The sequence below is a fragment of the Coffea arabica genome, chromosome 1e (assembly GCF_036785885.1).
Source record: "Coffea arabica cultivar ET-39 chromosome 1e, Coffea Arabica ET-39 HiFi, whole genome shotgun sequence".
Taxonomy (NCBI): Eukaryota; Viridiplantae; Streptophyta; class Magnoliopsida; order Gentianales; family Rubiaceae; genus Coffea; species Coffea arabica.
The window spans coordinates 54,009,501-54,028,744 of NC_092311.1; the positions used below are offsets into that span (position 1 = coordinate 54,009,501).

General features: G+C 39.9%; 3 protein-coding genes across 4 annotated transcripts; 1 reads left to right on the forward strand and 2 right to left on the reverse strand.

The window, feature by feature from the left end:
* The first annotated feature begins 2,985 nt into the window (after positions 1-2,985).
* On the forward strand, positions 2,986-4,750 carry LOC113696325 (uncharacterized). Its single transcript, XM_027215756.2, has 3 exons — positions 2,986-3,115; positions 3,228-3,351; positions 3,883-4,750. The coding sequence occupies exons 2-3, from the start codon at positions 3,324-3,326 to the stop codon at positions 4,164-4,166; spliced, it is 312 nt and encodes a 103-aa protein (XP_027071557.2). The 5' UTR covers positions 2,986-3,115; positions 3,228-3,323; the 3' UTR covers positions 4,167-4,750.
* Positions 4,751-4,802: 52 nt separating this feature from the next.
* LOC113717038 (sugar transporter ERD6-like 7) lies at positions 4,803-10,912 on the reverse strand. 2 transcript variants are annotated; one of them, XM_027241694.2, is made up of 19 exons: positions 10,540-10,912; positions 9,259-9,467; positions 9,075-9,137; positions 8,382-8,471; positions 8,209-8,268; positions 8,012-8,077; positions 7,871-7,936; positions 7,665-7,740; positions 7,459-7,523; positions 7,271-7,363; positions 7,100-7,180; positions 6,806-6,890; positions 6,317-6,360; positions 6,142-6,204; positions 5,992-6,051; positions 5,849-5,902; positions 5,614-5,673; positions 5,406-5,520; positions 4,803-5,104 (listed from the first exon to the last, which is right to left on the reverse strand). In XM_027241694.2, exons 2-19 carry the CDS (start codon positions 9,427-9,429, stop codon positions 4,983-4,985), a joined length of 1,434 nt encoding a protein of 477 aa, XP_027097495.1. In that variant the 5' UTR covers positions 9,430-9,467; positions 10,540-10,912; the 3' UTR covers positions 4,803-4,982. The 2 variants fall into 2 exon arrangements, with proteins under 2 accessions (XP_027097495.1, XP_027097486.1); XM_027241685.2 differs by lacking the exon at positions 10,540-10,912 and having other exon boundaries at positions 9,259-9,657.
* Positions 10,913-16,262: 5,350 nt separating this feature from the next.
* LOC113717052 (probable LRR receptor-like serine/threonine-protein kinase RKF3) lies at positions 16,263-19,163 on the reverse strand. Its single transcript, XM_027241703.2, has one exon. The coding sequence runs from the start codon at positions 18,538-18,540 to the stop codon at positions 16,585-16,587; it is 1,956 nt and encodes a 651-aa protein (XP_027097504.1). The 5' UTR covers positions 18,541-19,163; the 3' UTR covers positions 16,263-16,584.
* Between the last annotated feature and the right edge of the window lie 81 nt (positions 19,164-19,244).

Here is a 19,244-nt window from a genome sequence, read left to right on the forward strand (position 1 = left end):
TTGATAGTCACATTATTATTTGGTTCCCAATTCATTTAAACGTTCTTCCTCAAATTTGTTATGTTTCTCTTTTGTTTCTGCCCCTCTATCCCTGCATCCAGAATTGCCTTGCATCTATGTATCCAGAATCGCAATATGGAGGGGTATTTGGATTTGGATCTGTGCTCAGTGAAATTGGGACGTATTTAACCATCGAGTTTGGCTCGTGCCACCACTCAAAGCCTGTAAGACTTGATGGGGTGGGAGATCAAGAGTTCAAACCTTATCTCCTACTTATCTCCTACTATCTGTCACTATACGTGGCCCACCACTTCAAATAGTTTCAGACGGATGCGTAGTCCATGCCACTTTAATGCACCCGTTTGAGATGGTAATGGTTCAGTCCGCATCGATTTTTTCTTGAATCTCTTCAGGTCTCTCTTCCTATAGCATAAAATAAATATAGATCTATCGTGTTCGAAAAAAAAAAAAAATTGAGACGTATTTGGTTCTTTCGGATTATGAAGCTACCCCTTAATTCCAAGAACAAGGTCCTAGAAACCACATTGCTTCTGCACTAATATTCGTATCCAACCCTACAAGCAAAGGAAAGCTAATGGACACCAAACTACCAAAGCCTTGGGCAAATTATCAAGTTAACCCAAAAGCGCCACGGGCAGTCTTCCGTTGCTTCATGGTTTTTCGTTTTTTGGTTCAACGTTTGTCATTTTTACTCCGTTAGAGTCTAGACTCCGTCTCCTTTAATACTAACCGCTGTTCGGATTTCTTTCTCTATTTTCTTCTGAAATTTATCTTCCTTCTCTTTTTCTTTTTTTCTCTGAACAATTTAACTTCCTTTTTCCATGTCAAATTTACCACTAGTAAAGTATCTTTATACAGCATGAGAATTTAAAGAAGAAGAAGAATAGACTTATTGAGGCTTAATTCAATTGAAGATATAGTACATTAATCTTCTTCATTCCCGGCCGCTCCAACTGATCTGCCTGGAAACTTCGACGCCGGCTGGTTAGCTTGATTTCCGGAGGCCCTTAACCACATTTGGTAATTACTACGCACACTCTCGAGCCCTTCCTCCCTCCTAACTCTCAAAATTCTGCCATGTCTAAATTTGCCACTGAGGAGGACGCCGGCGAAAGTTCTGGCGAACAGAACAGAGGGATCACCGGCGAAGGACGATTCGCGACTCGGACTGAGAGCCCAGGGTTTGAGAACTTCAACGAGAGAATTGTATCCAGTGATACACGAGAGGAGGAGGAGGGAGGGAGACACCAATCGCCGACGGCCGAGATGGGGTCGGGGTCGAGGCGGAGAAAGATGCTGAGGAAATCGACTTGGTTGGATACGAGTGATTTCCCGCCACTGCTGTCAATTTTGAACAAGAACGGACGGTCCAGATTCGATTTCATTAAAACGAGGGACAATGGACGGCTACAGATGACGATTGTGCCAAGCGAACGTCGCGAAGTAGTAGCATTTCAGACTCCTCCCATGCGCATGAACAAGCGTCTGCAAATGCTGCTAATCAAGACCGACGACGATCAAGATCATGAGGATCAATAACATCATGATCACCTCACCACCATGATGATATGATCACCACCAGAAAGAAGAGGAAAGATTACAATCCAATGTTGGCGATGGCACACACCAGCTTCAGGTGATCAAAAGTGATCTGATGTTGCACCGTACTTACTGCTGCTACTTAGTAGTTACCCCCTAGAAAAATTTTAATTGACGATTCAAGTTTAGGTGAAGTTACCCCGCATCTGGGAGATGAAACCATTTTTTGATACTTTTGATTTGACGCATCCATTCCAGCTTCGGATGCATGATCAGAACATCACGGTCAGTAGTTTAAAAAAAAATAAAGGGATTTTAGTAAGAATCGGGAATGCAAAGAATTGCAGAAAAGCGTTGGGAGATGAAGGCTATTGGAGAAATCAAGAATAATCAAGAATTCATTCCCGTCCAGCCGCCAACTTTAATTTTTGAATTTTGTTTGACGTGCAAAGAAAGGGAAAATTAGGAGCTGGAATATTGCATGCTTTTGTTCTTGTACGTAGATCGAACGTGTTGTATTAGTTAATTCTTTTTTTTTTTTGCTCTGAAATTTCATTTCATGAACTCCATCAATCATGTCCATGGGTAACCAGCTAGCGTGAATGTCTTGAAAAAGGAAGATTTGTGACGTATGATTGAAGTTCGAGGCTCTCTATATGCATGTATGTATGCATGTCTTCAAAACTCAAAACTAGTTAGTCAGCAAAGTGAATAACTAGCTGCTTACATTAATTACCAATTACCAAACAAAATAGCACACTTTACCATCTTTGATCAGTTTGTCCAATTTCCACATGTCTGTACTCTAGTCTTGTAGGTTGCATCGATAAATCAGAAAACTAAAGGCATGCAATAATCTTCGAATAAATGAAATTACTTTACTTAAATGAAGGTTAATTTGATACTTCTAGTTTACGGTTAATTTGCATTCTTGTTTGGCGTTGTCTTCTTCACTTTTAAAACAAATTGACCATATGCGCAAATTCGCATGAACATTTTTTTTCTAAGTAAACGAAAGATTTTAAATTCAAAACTTCCACTTATAGTTCCTCTCCGCTTACCACCTAATCCAACCCCTTCCATGGCTATGTGTGTGGCACGCCATATGGTTGGATTGAGCGCTATTTGTTTACCATTTGGGAGATTGAAGGGAAAGGGGGCTTAGCAGTGAAGTTCTGGCATTGCATGCAGGAGATCTGTTTCTTGGCAAGTCACAGGCAGGCAATTGGGATTTTATGCCTATGTGGCTATTTATTTAGTATTATTTTGCAGTCCCCTTAGACAGAGAGAATTAGCATACACATAAGTAGTATCAGTTAAATAACACGCATGCCTCTGCTTCAAATGATATGAACCAAAAGTAACAATTCAGAGACGTTCACCTTCTAAATTATTTAGTATTTTTTTCCCTCTAATCTCCTTTTTGTTTTTGTTTTTGGATCTTTTCATTGACACCAAAACTAGTACTACTACCCTATTTGGACTCAAGCCCGGAACAGCAGCTTCTCTCTTGGCTTACAATTCCAGATTCCAGCAGTACTGCAAAATTTCGGAGGTACCTTCATATTTTCCACTAGTACTATTAACGCAAGTTCATATGGATTTTATAGATTCTATTTTGCTTTCTTTTCACTAATTTTTTTTTCATCGTGTCGATCTGCCCACAGGCTATCTCCTTCCAGGCCCCTGGAGCCAAGGCAAACAAGGTTCTAGGGCTCAATTACGCAGGCAATGTTGCAGATGCTAAAGGTGGAAACGAGGTCATGGCCGCCTCTACCTGTTCTTTCCACGGTAAGCGTTCAAATTTTTGTCGCTTTCTCTCGACCGCCGTTAGTCCAAAAGGAGTTACTTGTAGGCTCAGATGGTTACCAGCAAATGTTCCGTCACCTCCTTTGCGCGCTTAGGGAATGCTACGTTTTTCATGGATTCGAGTACCATTTGCTGCTCTCCTCATCAGAGTATTTGCGCTTTCGAAACCAATTATTTATGGCAGCATCTCCAGAATGTCCATATTTTAAAAATTACAGATCTTGCTTGCAATGAGTGAATTAGATATTCTGGTTCTTTCGGGGCCCAACTTGGTTTATCCAAAAGTGTCCGTTCAAATTACCAATTTTTTTTTTTTTTTTTTTTTTAAAAAGAATTGGAGTGGTATTATAACCAAACTATGGTAAGTAGCAAGGCAGCACTATGGATAACTGAAACTTAAAACAGGGGGATTGTTTCGATGCCCTCTGGGTGATATGGTAAAAGTTTTTGGTTTTTATATCTCATTACCGCGGATTCAGTTACTAATGAGAGCTCCTAAATCTTCTGATGAAGCCATATCTGAAAGGGATCTGCTGTCCGGTGTCTGCAGTAAAAAATTTTCAACTGGTGGCAACAGATGCTACGGCAGCACAAGTTATAAGAGTTTGGGAGTTTTTTTTAGACGATCAATTGGAGCCCAGGCAGAACAAGGGCGCCGTGGGAGTAATGGAGATTGGAAATCCGAGCAGCTATTTGGCGATATCAGGAGGTGTTGCTGTTTTCTCCAGACCCGTCTAGGAGTCTTATACCAGTTGATGAAGGTAAAAAGCTGGCAGCTTTCAGTTTGCTTCAAGTAGCAGTGGAAAATGGGTCCACAGCAGGTCAATATAAGCCACCAAAAATTATAAGAAGCCATCAGATTGCTGAGTCCTACGAAATCGTCTGCTATTGTCACTGTTACAACCTTTAGTGCTTTGAGCTTTTACCCAACTTTGCATGGGATTCTATTTACAAGTTTCAAGCCTCTGTTGGCTGTGAGCTTTATCATTTGTGATCAACATCGTTAAATTCCTATTCTTGTCATCTTTTGATTTATAAATTACCATTTTTTTTAACGTCCTGGTTAATAGATGTAAAATGTACTTCATGGTAAAATTACCAGCAGTTGCAGAGATTGGTCGGGTAAATATCTTGACCATACATTAGAACATCCACAAGCAAAAGAGGAAACACAATTAAATGCTTCTTCTCCTCTATGGTGTTGTCATCCTTCAAAATTCAAATTGGTAACTTGCACATGGTATTTGTAGAATGGAGAATACGTACAGATGCAAGCTTCTTGCCATTACTTGTGGAATAGTTATGCATGTTGATCTACAAGTCCAATATTATGAAGCTATGTTTACTTGTTCTTTTCTGTCATTGACCTTGCCACAGTTGTTTATGCTCTGGATTCTCTTTTGTGAAACATATGCATGATATGCCAGTAGACATTGGAACTCAAATCAGAGGATGTGTTTAATAACACAATTGAACATTTTAAATTGAAAATTCATAATTTATGAAAATTATATCAAGGTGTCCTCCTGAGCTTCTGAACCCTTCTGCAGTGCTGTTGACTTATAAAAGTCCCATATAGAGACAAGTAGGAAGCATGCTTCTTCAATCTCGTGTCAATGTGAAGCATTAATTGCAGACTGTATTTGTTCCAACGATCTACCTTTGGTTTCAGGTACTACTATGGTCACGAACAAGATTCCAAGTGCATTGATTGCAGCGTAAAGAATAAAGGTTCCTATACACACATTCATGAACTTAAGCACATTTCTTGTAATGGAAAGCAACCTCGATGCAGTAAACTGTTCCTAATGGCAAATGAAGACATTGGCCTGAGCAAGTTGTCAATCTTTCTGTTGCCTCTGGTAAGTGCACGAGTGCCAACTAAAGTGACAGTAAGTATGCACAGTATGCAAAAGAATCTGGAGTGACTCTTTCTGTAGGATAAATTATTTAACCTAAAATCTGTCCAGCCATTTTTATGGCATTTTGCACGATTTTTTGGGTCTTATCAGGAAGAACATTAAATATTTGCTTACCAGGGGAGCTCCAAGTCATCAGATAATTGAAGGTGTAGGAACACAACCAGGCGCCAAACCAATTCACTAGTGTTGCCAAGCTTCCAGCCACTCCTTTAATATTTATAGGGAATATCTTTAACACATACGACAAAAGACAATTCTCAATTAGAGGTCTCCACTAGAAGTGTAGAATGTAGATGATGATGAACAGTATAGAAACAATTACCTCTGACATCACAACCCATGGCACTGCTCCCATACCTGCTGAAAAGGACCCTATGTAGACCTGAACTTTTCAAGATATTATAACACCAGTTACGTTGTATATAGGATTTCCTTTTACAAGGTTTTTCCATTTTTCGTAGGTGCAAGGGGATAAGGAGACAAGTTGGAGTAGCATAGCCTGGGGAGTGGATTTATGGTATTTTGGAAGATTAGGATTGAGGAGATTGTAATATTACCAGTACTCCAGTTACAGCAAGTACTGGGACTGTTTTCAGTGCTAGTTCATGAACCTGTCAAGAGCACGACTCTAGCATCAAAATCTTTTGAACTTGAAAAAAAGCGTTAAAATTACTTGGATGATGCTGGGACAAGTGTTCACCTTAAGGTAGAATGAGATCCCTGTTAATAAACAGCCTATTACTAGTCCTGCTCCAGAAACCTAGAATTCCAGGTTTAGTCTTTCATTGACCAAATATGACTGTATTCCATAACATAGTTACAGATTAAGGCATTTCGAATGGATAGTTACCAATAAAAGAGGTTTTCTTCCAGCTCTGTCAACTAAGGTTGCCCCTAATCCTGTGATCACGACCTGGAAAATAAAACGCAACAAAAAATCAATAGGAAAACAAACAAACTTCTTATGAAAATGATATTCTTAGTTTTTTTTTTATCTCTGTAGAACACATGAGTAGAGATAGGACCTGAAGAATAGCATATGTAGTTGTTCCAACATCAGGATTGAATCCTAGGGAATTACAAATGAGAAGACAAGCAATATAAATTTCAATTTGAAGGTTAGGCATTCAAAACTAAACTCTAGAAAGTGAAGGAAACGGTTGTTGTTGTGGATAGTCCCATTATTGTGTGCCCATGGCATGTCTTCTCTTTCTTGATATGCATATCCATGTGTATGACAGATACCAAAAGCTAAAACAATATTCTTGTGAAAGAAGCAATTTAAACATGTCATCTATGACGAATAAAGTACTAACAAATACTTAGAAACTATAACATGTCATGACAATGCATTTACTAATTCTTGAGACATTTCTCCTTCCCTTGCATGAATTGGTTCATCTTGGGTAAATGTGTCAGTTGTTGTATAGAGAGAGAGAAAGGGAAGGAAGAGGGGTGGGGTATTTTTTTGGGGCAAGGGTTTGGTTTGGGTGGGGGGGGGGGGGACATTTTACCTGCTGTCTCAAAAATACTGCTGGTGTAAAAGCAGACTCCATTGATCCCGCCAAGTTGTTGAACAACCATGAGGCCAACTCCTATCTGCCCACAAAGTCAATTATGCAAATTACTCTAGAAAAAGTGGAGTTTCAATTTCTGATTATTGGAGTTGATGAAAAGATATCCAAAGTAGATATAAAAAAAAAAACATAATTATACACTAAATCCATTGTATGATTTCAATAAAAAAACGTGGGGGAAACAAAGAGAGAGAACAACTTCATATAGGAGACAAGGAAAGATGTATTTACAGTGACTGAGCGTAAGTATCTTCTCTGAAAAAGATCTACTATTTTAGCTTTTGGGAGCCGCTCAAGAGTTTCTATATAGTCCTGTCAAAGAAATTGCATAAAAACTTATCATTATCTGCTGTCTCGGTGCGCCTCTCAATGAAATAATCAAGAGCTGAGAAAAACACAAACTTGGATTTCAACAGCCTCTTCAGATATGTCAGCTTTGCTGCCACGAAGTTTTTGTAATGCTACTTCAAACTCTCTTCGGCGTCCCCCCTTTGCCTGTAGACATGTTTAAGTATCAGCTTCACTGATTTTCTATGCTAACCCTTTTATCAAATTGCAGAAAGTATTAAATTTCAAGACTTGTTCCTTACTAGCCATCTGGGAGACTCTGGAATCATGAAGAGGCCCAGAAGCAGAACAGCACATGGTATAAGCCCTGCAAGCACATGATTGGTGAGTTCCTTTAATGACCATCATCATCTTAAGGTCCTCAATTTGTTTCGACTTCTAGTTAGCAGACCCTTGCTTTAGGGCCCAGTATAATGGTAAATGGATTTTACCCAGTATCAAGACTTACCTACTAAAGCCAAAGTCCTCCATGCTAGCAAGGTCCCTATTATGAAGGACACAGATACTCCAGCAACAATCATGAACTGTAGGATCAGAGGGAAACAAAGGCATGATGTCAGATCTTTAAAGGCCAAATTCTTTTGCTTTTGTTGTTACCCATGAAACCTAGTTTACTTCCATACAGGTCATGTTTATGTGTTGATTGCTTTTTACCTGGTTTATTGTGGTCAAAGCACCCCGCAAATCTTTGGGTGCAATTTCAGCTATAAAGACAGGTACCTGATCATCAGGAACATTCACGTCAAGCTAAAAGAAATTTATCTGAGGCGCTTAGTGATTCACAGGATTACCTACCACGTAAGAAAAGACTCCCATTCCATATCCTGTTGCCATTCTTCCAATGTCCAGAGGCACAGCCCCCTGTAACAATGCACTCATATATCAGTTACAGTTTTCTATGCCCATGATGTTTTTGTAAACATCTTTTAGACAAGTCAAATTCTCTCCAATTCCTAGGAGAAGAAAATATTAAGTGGTTATTGTGGATTTACCTTAGAAAAATAAATGGCTAGCCAGCCTGCCACACAGAAACCGCTTGCCAGTCTCATCGCCTGCTCCCATTTGAATTGAACTGATGATCAATATACACTACCAGATCTAGAAGCAATAAGTTTGGGAAAATTATTTGATAGCAGCTGGTTCAGGTTTGTACTATCTAGCTTACCCCTTTCCTACCAACGAAATCAGCAATTGGACCGCTTGTAATAGCTCCAATCATTGCCCCGAAAGTCAATATTGAACCGAACAGTGAGTACTGCATACAATCACCAGTAAGAAAGTTCTGAATTTTTTGTTCTTGTTTTCATGCTAAAACTTAATATCAAAAGTTAAAGTGTTTTTCAGGCTTTACTTGCAATGAAGTACAGTAAGTTATTCGAGTCAAAGTCATTTACTTCATCACTTTAAACCAGGTTGCATTGTAACAAGCTGCAGAAAATCTCTAAAGACTCCTCTTAACCACAATTCGACATGGTTAACCCTGTTGAGACATTTTGAAATCTCAAAATCTTCGAAGCAATGTCTCCACTTACCAGTTTTTAGGGTGTCTTCATTAATGCTAATTTAATTAATTGATGCTACATTCATCTCCTTGGATAACTACTTGATGAAAAGCCTATAATTGCTAGTATTATTGTTTTCTTCCTTGATATCTAGTGAAATAACCCCTTTAATCTGTAAAACTTAAGAGGTCAGAACAGAGGCCTGGTAAAAGACATGATTACTTTGGGTGCACAAGAATTAAGACCTGTGGTGATTGCCCTTGAGAGTCTATGTCCTTATTGTGGGATTTGTGAGTAATTCATGTGCACTAGACAGAACTGCATCTGCATATCAAGTGTGTTGTCAGGGAACAAACCTCTGGTATTGAAAGATTGAGATCCTCCCTTATGGCAGATTGCGTAGGTGATGAATAGCCTGCCTGAAAAGTTAATGAACGCACACACACACCGAGTTATTGGAAGTAGACGTAATACATGTGCAGAAGAATCCATCCATCTTTTTACAAGGAAGACTGAAGACAATGGAAGTCAATCACTTACACAGCACCCGAACTCATAAGCACCACAAACTGCAACGAAGGTACTGAGGTAAACCATCCATCTATCCTCCTTGGTACTCTTTACAGTCTTCTCTTCATCACCATAGCAGCCATGTTCCTTGTCCGTCAAAATGAGCGGCGCTCTGAACTCTTCCTCTGCTCTGTTCTCCATATCCTGCTTGGTGATGTTTGTGTTTCCCCAACCTCCTCCTGAACCGAACTTGATTTACTTCCAAATCGGAAAAGCTAAATTACTTTCAAGAGGAGCTGAGCTGATGACCATGCATATAAAATACTCAGTTCCTTACAGAAGTAGTACTCCAGTATTTTGTTCATTTGAAGATATCTAAAATTGCAATCTTTCCTCATTAGCTAGCCTTTCCTGACTCGCGGTGTGCTAGCTGTAGATGCGTACTAGTAGTAGTAGTAGGCCTTGTTTGGAAAGCAATTTTTTCGTGAACACATTTTTCAATCATTTTTTTATCTCACATATATCAAATCGCTATAGTAATTTTTTTAAAAAAAAAATTCAAAAAAATACAATCCAAACAAAGCTACAGAAAAATTTTTTACTACTGAAAAGAAACGTGTGGAAGAAGAACAGAAGCAAAGAAGCTCCGACTAAGATGTCTTGGTCCTCAGAACATGACAAGCAGCAAGTTGGCACCTTATCTTATTACTTAGTTGCTAGTTATTGCCATTAAAAAAAAAAAAAAAAAGAGTTAAAATCGTTGCTAGTCTGAGACGCATCCAATATTAGTCCGAATTGGGTGATCAAATCTGCTTTGTCCTCTTACGCAGTTGAACAGCTGGAGAATTTGGCCTTTTTATTGCAGCAGTTGTTCTGGTGGCCGATGCTTTTTATAACGCACTTTTAGTATCATTTGCATGTGATACTTTTTGTGCTGATGTATCACATATCTGTCATTCGGATCCGTATCAACAATGAATTTTAGTTAAGACACGAGCAAGAAGTTTTGAAGAAATACGTGCCGGCGATCAAAGCTCGGAGTCAAATGAGAAAGCAACAAAATAAAATAGGTTCTCTCTTCCGCGCAGATTAACCACCTCTTGTTTATTTTAACAAAAAAGCAAAGACAAGGAAAATTTAACATCCTATCAGTTATAATCATAAAAGACTATCCGCGGTCCGCGGAAATGGAGACCTTTCTCCTGCGTGAGGGCCGGGGCGATAAACTAATTTAATTTTTTTTTTTTTTAATGAAATTGTATACAGATCATGGAACTGGAGGAGGGAAGGGAGTTGTTACAGAAAACTCACGGGTTTGACAGAAACAGGAATTGGCTTAATGTGGTGAAGCGGCGATCGGTGCAAATATCCGCAAGAGAGAAGACGATGAATCGAATCAAATCATAATCATGGGTGAGCGAGAGGATATGAATGTAGTACTGGTACTACTGTAAATAGGAGCATCTTTTCGTCTAAGCAATGTAAAATAGAGCGCCTTCAATATTAACTGGCAGATGCGGCAGTGGGCATTGGACCGTTGTACATTAAATACACCAACTTTCTGTATTTTTGTGACTGCAGGGGGAAGCAAACCGAAGCGCAGATGCAATCAATGGCAAATCTGGGAGGTGCCCAAGAAGAGGACGGCTTTCGTATTTTTTTCACTTTTGTCCTCCCCGGATATCCCCCCTCTAATCAATGGCATTTGTTACCCAAGAATGATGGCTCCTGTAAACTATTTGCCATGTAATGTCCTTTATTGCCACAAAACAAATACACCAACTTCGGTAGCGTGGCAACTGGCCAACTTCGCCTGTTTGTTTATTTTAAGGTTAAAACCAAAAAAGCTCCCTGTGTTATACCTAATACACAGAAAAACTCCTCATGATTTCAAAACATACAAATTGACACCTCATGTTTTGAACTAAATTGTAAACTAACGAAATCTGGTAAACTTAACGGAAAATTTAACAGAATCCGATAAACTTAACGGAATCTGATAAGTTTAACAGTTGAGACCGTCATTTTCGTTAAATTTAACGAATTCTGTTAGTTTACAATTGAGTTCAAAACATGAGATGTCATTTTGTATGTTTTGAAATCACGGAAAATTTTTCTGTGTATTAAGTATATCACATGGGACTTTTTATTTTTAACCCCTTTTTATAATTTTATATACACTAACCCTCTGAAAATAATCCAAAGTTTTTAATATACGCACCCCAAAAAATTAAAAAACACATAAGTCTTCTATTTCTTTCCCTTTTTTCTTTCACTTCAACCCACCACAGCCGACGGGGGTGCATTGCCAATGCACGCCAACCTCTTTTTTTTTTTTTCCTCCCTCTCTCCCTTCTCCTCCTCTCCGTCTCCCCTCCACTCCTCTCCTTCCTCTCCCTTCCCCCACCTCCTTTCCCCTCTTCCTTCCTTTTTGGTCACATGACCAAAGAAGAAGGGGGAGAAAAAAGAAGAGAAAAAAGGGGAAGAGGAGAGGGAGGGAGGATGAAATAGGCCAAAAAAAAGAGGGATAAGGTGGGTGGTGGCAATTGACGGTGGATAGAGAGGGAGGAAAAAAGAAGGAAGAATAAAGTAAAAATAAAAGGAAAAATAAATTTTTTCCTCAAACCCTCAAGCCTACAAAAAAAAAATTTACAATTTTTACAATAAATTATAATAAAATTTTATACAAACACCCAAAATATTCCCCATCCAAATGGATTTATTTTCTGCCTCAAACAAGCCCACCTCACTGCAACTTTAACGAGTCCTTCAACTCAAAGTACAGAATGCTTTTTTTTTTTTTTTTTCAAATAAATACACACATACTCTCTCTCTCTCTCTCTCTCTCTGGGAGTGGTAAGTGTGCGGCCGTATTTTCTACTCCAAATCTGAGAAACCACAAGCCAAGCCACACAATGTACTCTTCTATTTCATCCCACAAACTACGCGTACAAATATTGCAGTTTACGCTACAATGTAACTCCAGAGAAGTTTTCCTCTAATTATTACCGCCATAGGAATATAGGATACACAAGTTAAAGCCGTTAACTTAAAGTCTTTTCTTTTCTTCGACCTAATTAAATTTTCTTTTCTTTTTTGGGGGTACCAAGTGTAACTAGAGGTGGGAGAAATAAGGCAAAGGGAATTCGAACTCCATCACCTTAATCCTAGTAGGATTAAGGTGTTTCTTAGTGATAATTGAGGTAAGAAAAACTCAACGAAAGAACAAAAAGCTTCACTGTCAAGTAGCTTTGTCAAGATGAATCAAAACATATTTTGAGAAAGATAATAGACTACCTAAATTCAATGGTTGATTCTTGATCAATATGATATAGTCAAAATAGATAAATGAAGGCCTCGCAATTCTATTGATATTATATTTAATATGGAATTAGTGAATTTCATAATTTTATTTAGAGCATTTTTATTGGTCAAAAGACGATTTGTTAGTAGTAGCTGCGTTCCTGGCCCTCAATGACGAGCGTTTTTTTTTTGTCAATTGTCATGATTACACTTGCATTTACTATTCATCATGGGAGCGTTTTTAACATATGAATCTAAGAAAATTCACGTTAAATAACAACTTGATGATAGACAAGATTTGAACATTTAATCTCCCATTCCATAAAGGGATGTGGTGGCCAATTATTTTAGAGCTAGTTGGTTACAATGACGAGCATTAGCATTGGCAATTATTAGCAAGCATGTAAATGAGCGGGGAATAAAATTGCTGAAAATTTTTCCTCTACACTTTTGATTAGGGAAAGTGATTGTGACAAGTGATAACGACTCCGAGGGATGACAAGTGATTGTGACAAGGGATAACTATACTCCGAGGGATGCCGTCCTATAATGGAAGAGAATTTATGTCCCAAACTTTTGTTTGGTAAAACTAAAGCCTATAATTTGAATTCTAAAATCTGAAAATTAAATGTTGAAAGTATTAAGTTGCTAAGTTAATAAAGTTATATATGTTTGAAAATTAATTAAATTGTACACTATATTGAAATATTGTACAAATATTATATTTTCGTCTTTTTAAAATTTTGTCTTTATTTGTGTATCCGAAGAGAAAGAAAAGTATTTTATGTGAGAAAAATAATTAAATAATTGATAGATAGTACTTAAGTGTGTGTGTGTGTGTCGAGCGGATGAGAGCAAAATGTACTTTGTGTAAGAGTATATATGAAAGTGTGTTACATGCGTGAGAAGTGTAATATATATGATCAAATTAGAAAATTCAATAAAAAAAATTTAACTCAAAATTTTTGTATACAAATTGTGTTTAATATATTAAGTGGCTAGAGATTTCAGTTTTCAAACATGATGAGTTCAAAAGTTTTGAATGAAATAGATACCATTTTCATTGCTATATTTTGAAGTTTTTGTAAAAAAATATATTATAACGATTTGATATATTTAAAATAAAAAGATAACCAAAAAACTTGTTCGTGAAAAAGGTGAAATTTTTTTGAAGAAAAATGACATTAAGTTGAATTACCAAGCAGGCCCTGAGTGCCTTAGCGATTGCTGAAGATGTTGATTGAGAAAGTAACTCTTTTTTTTTTTCTCCCTTTTGGTGGATGAAAATGACTCTTGTAGTCCTCATCATTTTGCCTACGATAATAGGCCCATTGGTGACTCTCATCCTGTTTTACACAATAACACTGACAAAAATAAATGCTTAATTTTGTTTCTTCCTTCCTTAGCAGGGAGTACACATTTCGTTTCTTTCTGACTTATTAATATATTATTTTGTTGGGCCAAAGCATTAGACATCTTGTGTTTGTTCATTTCGGAGGCCAGGAAAGTAACAGCCTGGTCCACACATTTCGTTTGGGTCGTGCAAGAAAATTTGCATTAAGTACGGATCACCACTCCTTTTTCTTCTTACTTTTTTCGGGCCTGACGGATCACACTTGGGATCCTCGGTGATATGTTTTCTATGTCAATTCAATGTCACCTATAGTATTACGTCAAGTGTCTTGTTATTATTTACACTTTAATTTTCTAATAATTCAACTTGATTTGGTTTAACACAAGTGTAAATAATAATATGATACTTGACGTAATACTATATGTGACATTGAATTGGCATAGAAAACATGCCACCGAGGATCTCAAGTGGACGGATCACTATAATTGATCAATTCGCTAGTACACAAGTGGAAATATATTAATTAGAAACCTCCACGTAAATATCCTAAAGTGGAAATTGAACTGTTGTAGCTGGGTGTGAGACATATAGTGACGCTCGGTATGCGAGGTTAGCCTAGGGCGCTACTGTACTAGTTTTTGTCGGGTTCTTTGTTAGCTAGACACCTGTCAACCAATCATCCAGCCACTTAAAGTTCTTTCGCAAGCAAAAGAAAAGTTCTTTCTCTAAATCGGGCCAGGGAGAACCATTCATCAAGATAAAACCACGGGCATATTTTGCCGGATCATTAATATTCATCAAGATATCTGCCGCCAAAAGCCAAAATGTCTAACAGCAACAAAAGGGGGCCTTTGGTAACAAAACAAATTTAGAGGATAAAATCATCGGAAGAGTTCCACCCCCTTCCCTTTTGGAACTTCTCAAAGAGAAGAGGTGACAGAGGGTATCAAAGTTCAGAGCTTCAAATGTTATTAAACTGACAACCCAAAACAACCAAAGTTGTTTCATTCACTCGAACACACTAAGCACAACGCGCAAGCAGTCACCTTCATGCATCAGATCAAAAGCTTTGCTTATCTCCTTAAGCGTCAAATTGTGGGTGACGTACTCGTCTACTTTGATCTCCTGCGATATGAAGAAACAGTAAGCAGGACAAAAAAGCAACAATAAAAAGCTCTGGCAACGTGCTATGCAGATTCTGGAGAACCAACCTTCTTCATATACTTGTCTACAAGCCAAGGTACTTGGGAACGACTTTTGAAACCACCAAATGCTGTTCCCTTCCATACACGACCAATCACAAGCTGAAACGGACGAGTGGATATCTCTTGACCAGATGCTGCAACTTCGACAACTTCTGTTTTGACATCCCTAGGTACTCACAAGTGATACCGTCTTCTCAGTGGCAATGGCCGAGACATATTCACTTCTTGGTGTCGATGCAAAAGACATCATCACACTAGAGAAATATCTGCAGGATTACTTCGCAAACATACTAAAGAAGCTGAAAGGCATTAAAGCACAGTCGAAGCAAACTGACATTTACCATCAACCCTTACGATGACACTCCTTTGACCGGGAACTTCTTTGTTTGCGGCTTTGTTCAAGGTAGCTTTTGCAAGTTCAGTCTCCTCTTGCATTCCTTTCGCAAATTTGTATCCCCCCCGGCGGGTATATCCGCTGGCAATGGCATGTTAAGGGCTGCCTTCTGGTGGCAAGTTCAAAGGGACTCTTTTCTGTAGCCTCGCTCCTCTGGATGTTATAAGCAAATTGGGCAGTGCTTACTAGACAACATTGCAGGGATTCTCTCTCCTTCTCTATTATAAATGAGGGTAGTTTAGGTATTCGACCTGCTGCCGATAACTTAGCCGATTCAGAAGGTAATTTTCATTTTAATTATGAAGTTTAGAATGTTTATGTGGAGGTTTCTAAACAATAGGGGGTAAGGTGTTTTTTCGCAAAATCATAAGGGTTCCTCGTATTTTACCCTAGTCCCATTCTTATTAGTAGGATTCACCAAACTGCATGAGGTTGATTAAATGATCTGACTTAGCTGAAAAGACCAGGGAGAGGCCACAACACCAGCTTCAGTTAGTTCCGTTTTCCCCCTCAGTTCATCTGAATGCACGGAGAATGAAATCGGAATCTCAGGGGTACAGAAACCTTCCATAGCTAGCCAGAAAATGGCAATACCTCAAAGGTTGAATTATAGATAACTTTCCAGTTTTATGTGCTTCCTCGGTCGTGACAACCGTTTAGCTTTCGTGACGGTTTGAGTCTCATTCCGTTCTATTCTCTCTGAGTGGATTTGTGCAGCAACCAGCTAGATTTACTGATTATAGAGGTGAAGCTTGTTATGACATGGATTGCGGGGAAATGAAGAATCACCAATTTAATATTTAGGCATAAAGAGATCAAGATGGATGTGGGATGATGTTTTTTGGGGTACAGCAGGAAAACAATCGTTCGTTCTTTGGAAAATCTGAACTCTAGGGGGTCAAATATGTACATTGGTTCTACACCTATACACTGTACAATGGTGGATGTTACCGTGTTAGTGATTCTGATTTTCAGAATCGCACAATCTAATAATGAGCAAAGAATTAGGCCAAAAAAATCTATGGAAAGAAAATTCCAGTATAGGCGCCTTCTGCCAATTTCCGGTAAAAAAATAACAGAGAATCACGATAACCATTTTTTTATCTCCTAAGAGGGCTTTCTTGAATTTCCTTGGGCGTCTCGGAGTATTCTCTCTCCTGTGTGTATGGCTGGTAACCATTAGCGGTTGACAGATGACCAGAGCCACTACTACTGGCAGATCTCTGGATATCATCAATATCAGCAGTAAGAGGAATTGGACGTTCAGGTACTGATGGAACAGGCACATCGTCAGTGTCCAACATCTTCACAACCTGGTCCATGGTTGGTCGGGCATACAATTGCGGATGTGAGCAAAGAACAGCAATCAGCACATATTTCTCCAACACTTCTGGACGACCCATTTCAGCCATACCATCTTCTATAACATCTAGCGCTCTACCATTCCTCACCAACGACCAAGCCCAATCAGTGACAACAACAGGCTGGCCATCGTTAGTTGCTATAATGGCTTTCTTCCCACTCAAAAGCTCAAGAAGCACAACCCCGAAGCTATATACATCACTCCTCTCAGTTAGCTGCCCGTATAAAGCATACTCAGGTGCCACATATCCCATGGTGCCGGCCACTCTAGTGCTCAAGTGAGTCATTCCCTCCGGGGTAAACTTAGCCAATCCGAAATCTGCCACCTTAGGCTCAAAGGTTTCATCTAAAAGTATATTACTTGCTTTGATGTCCCTGTGAATTATGGCAGGTTGTGCACCGTAATGCAAATAGGCCAAGCCCTTCGCCGTCCCAAGTGCAATCTTTTGACGAGTTGGCCAACTGAGCTTGTTCTCATTCAATCCAAATAGATGGTCGTGAAGGCTCCCATTCATAATCAGATCGCACACAATAATCCTCTGGTGACCCTCATAAGGAGCGGTAGCCACGCAATACCCTCTCAAAGCTACGAGATTGACATGCCTAATGCTGGCAATGACCTCAACCTCGTGCGTGAAAGTGGCATCCCCGAAAGCAGAACAATTCTTGAACCTCTTCAATGCCGCTTCAGAGCCATCAGGCAACACACCCTTGTACACGTTCCCATACCCTCCTCTTCCAATTATGTTCTCCCTCGAAAAATTGTTGGTGGCAGCCTTAATTTCGTCAAGTGTGAACCTAACTAAATTAGTGCTCCCACTTATTGAATCCAACCCAGAAGCGGCGGGGCCAGAACCTGAGTTTGCCTGGCTTAATTTCCATCTTTCGCTGGCTTTTATTTTCCTTTTCCTTCTTTGACGGCAGAACCAGAGCCCGGAAAAAAGGACGACCAGAACCACCACACCTACCACCACAATCACGCTAACTTCGATCCTTTTCCGCTTATTACTGGAATTGGTGGCAGCGAAATCGAGGGAAAACAAGCATTTGGCGGTACCCTTGTCAGTGGGCCCGAATTGGTTGGCGAAGGCGGCGGCGTAAATGGAGCCGTAGGCTGTGCAGTCGGTGAGGTTACCGACAGAGGGACCGGTGAGGTAGGAGGCGAGGAGGCTGGAGAGGCTGGTGGTACACGCGGCACAAGGGGAGCCGTTCTCGAGGGACTGGTTGCAATTGGAAACAACGTCGTGTAGGGCAGATTGAGAAACGGTGGACTCGAACCGGGCGCGGGTGGTGATGCCCATGCAGCCCTCGGAGATCCAGCTAGTCTGGAAGCCGCAGGATCGGCGGATGTCCATGCTGGGGACGAATTCGTTGACTAAAGACTGGTAAGCCTGCCAGCAGGAGTCGGCGGAGCTGAGAGGAGGGAGGAAGGAGTTGGTGCGCCTGAGATAGTCGGAGAGGACGAGTCGGAGGGATTGGCGGCTGTATTGGCACTGAGTGGAGGTGTCCAAGTTGGGGCGAGTGGAACCCTGGAACAACTGGCGGAGGATATTAAAGTCGAGGGGGCAGGAGGAGGAGGCGTTGGGGTTCTGGAGGAGGGTGCGGCCGGGGAGTTGCCGGGCAAAGACGGGGAGAGAAATGAGCTGAGTTTGCAGAGACAGATGAACGATGAAGAAGAAAATCAGAGGATGCATATCAATGAATCTAGAGGACCTCTCTGAAGGGAGAGAGCGAGGAATTCTGAGGCTTTGATTGGATGATGCCCAGCAACAAAATTCAGTAGGCTAGGCGTCAATAAATGACGAGGTGTTCATTGGTGGTGGGAGATTGGGAATGAAGTAGAACTTCTTGTTGCAGTAATAATACAAACCGTATACACTTGACATTAGTAGTAATTGCCTAATTGCTAAGATGATTTGACTTTTTTGATTTTTGGAAGTTGCAAGTCATGAATGATGATGTGTTATACTGATGATGCGATATGACTATGAGAACCTTTTTGAGGGTGGGAAATTTAGGACTCAAATCAAGAGGCGGCAGCAACAGCAGCAGCCGCCATGGGGTTTCCTTGTCTATGCACCCACCAGTACATGGTGTTGCTACTGCCCCAGTACTAGTACTATAATGCTTCTCAAAGTCTGCAACTGGGAAGGTCAGGAGAAGCTACCCCGGCAAGTGGGCAGTGGGTTCCAGGAAACCAGATAGAGAGAGAGAGACAGAGAGAGAGGTATTTTTCCAGCCCTTTCACCACCAGTTCCGATACCAGAAGAAGGTTTACTTGCTACTCTTTTTACCCTCCGTCTCTCTCTGGATCCTAGTGAGCCCCGCCACGCCACCAATGTCCTGCACAACGTACTACAGTATCACACAAGGAGTATATATATTTATATAGGGTTAT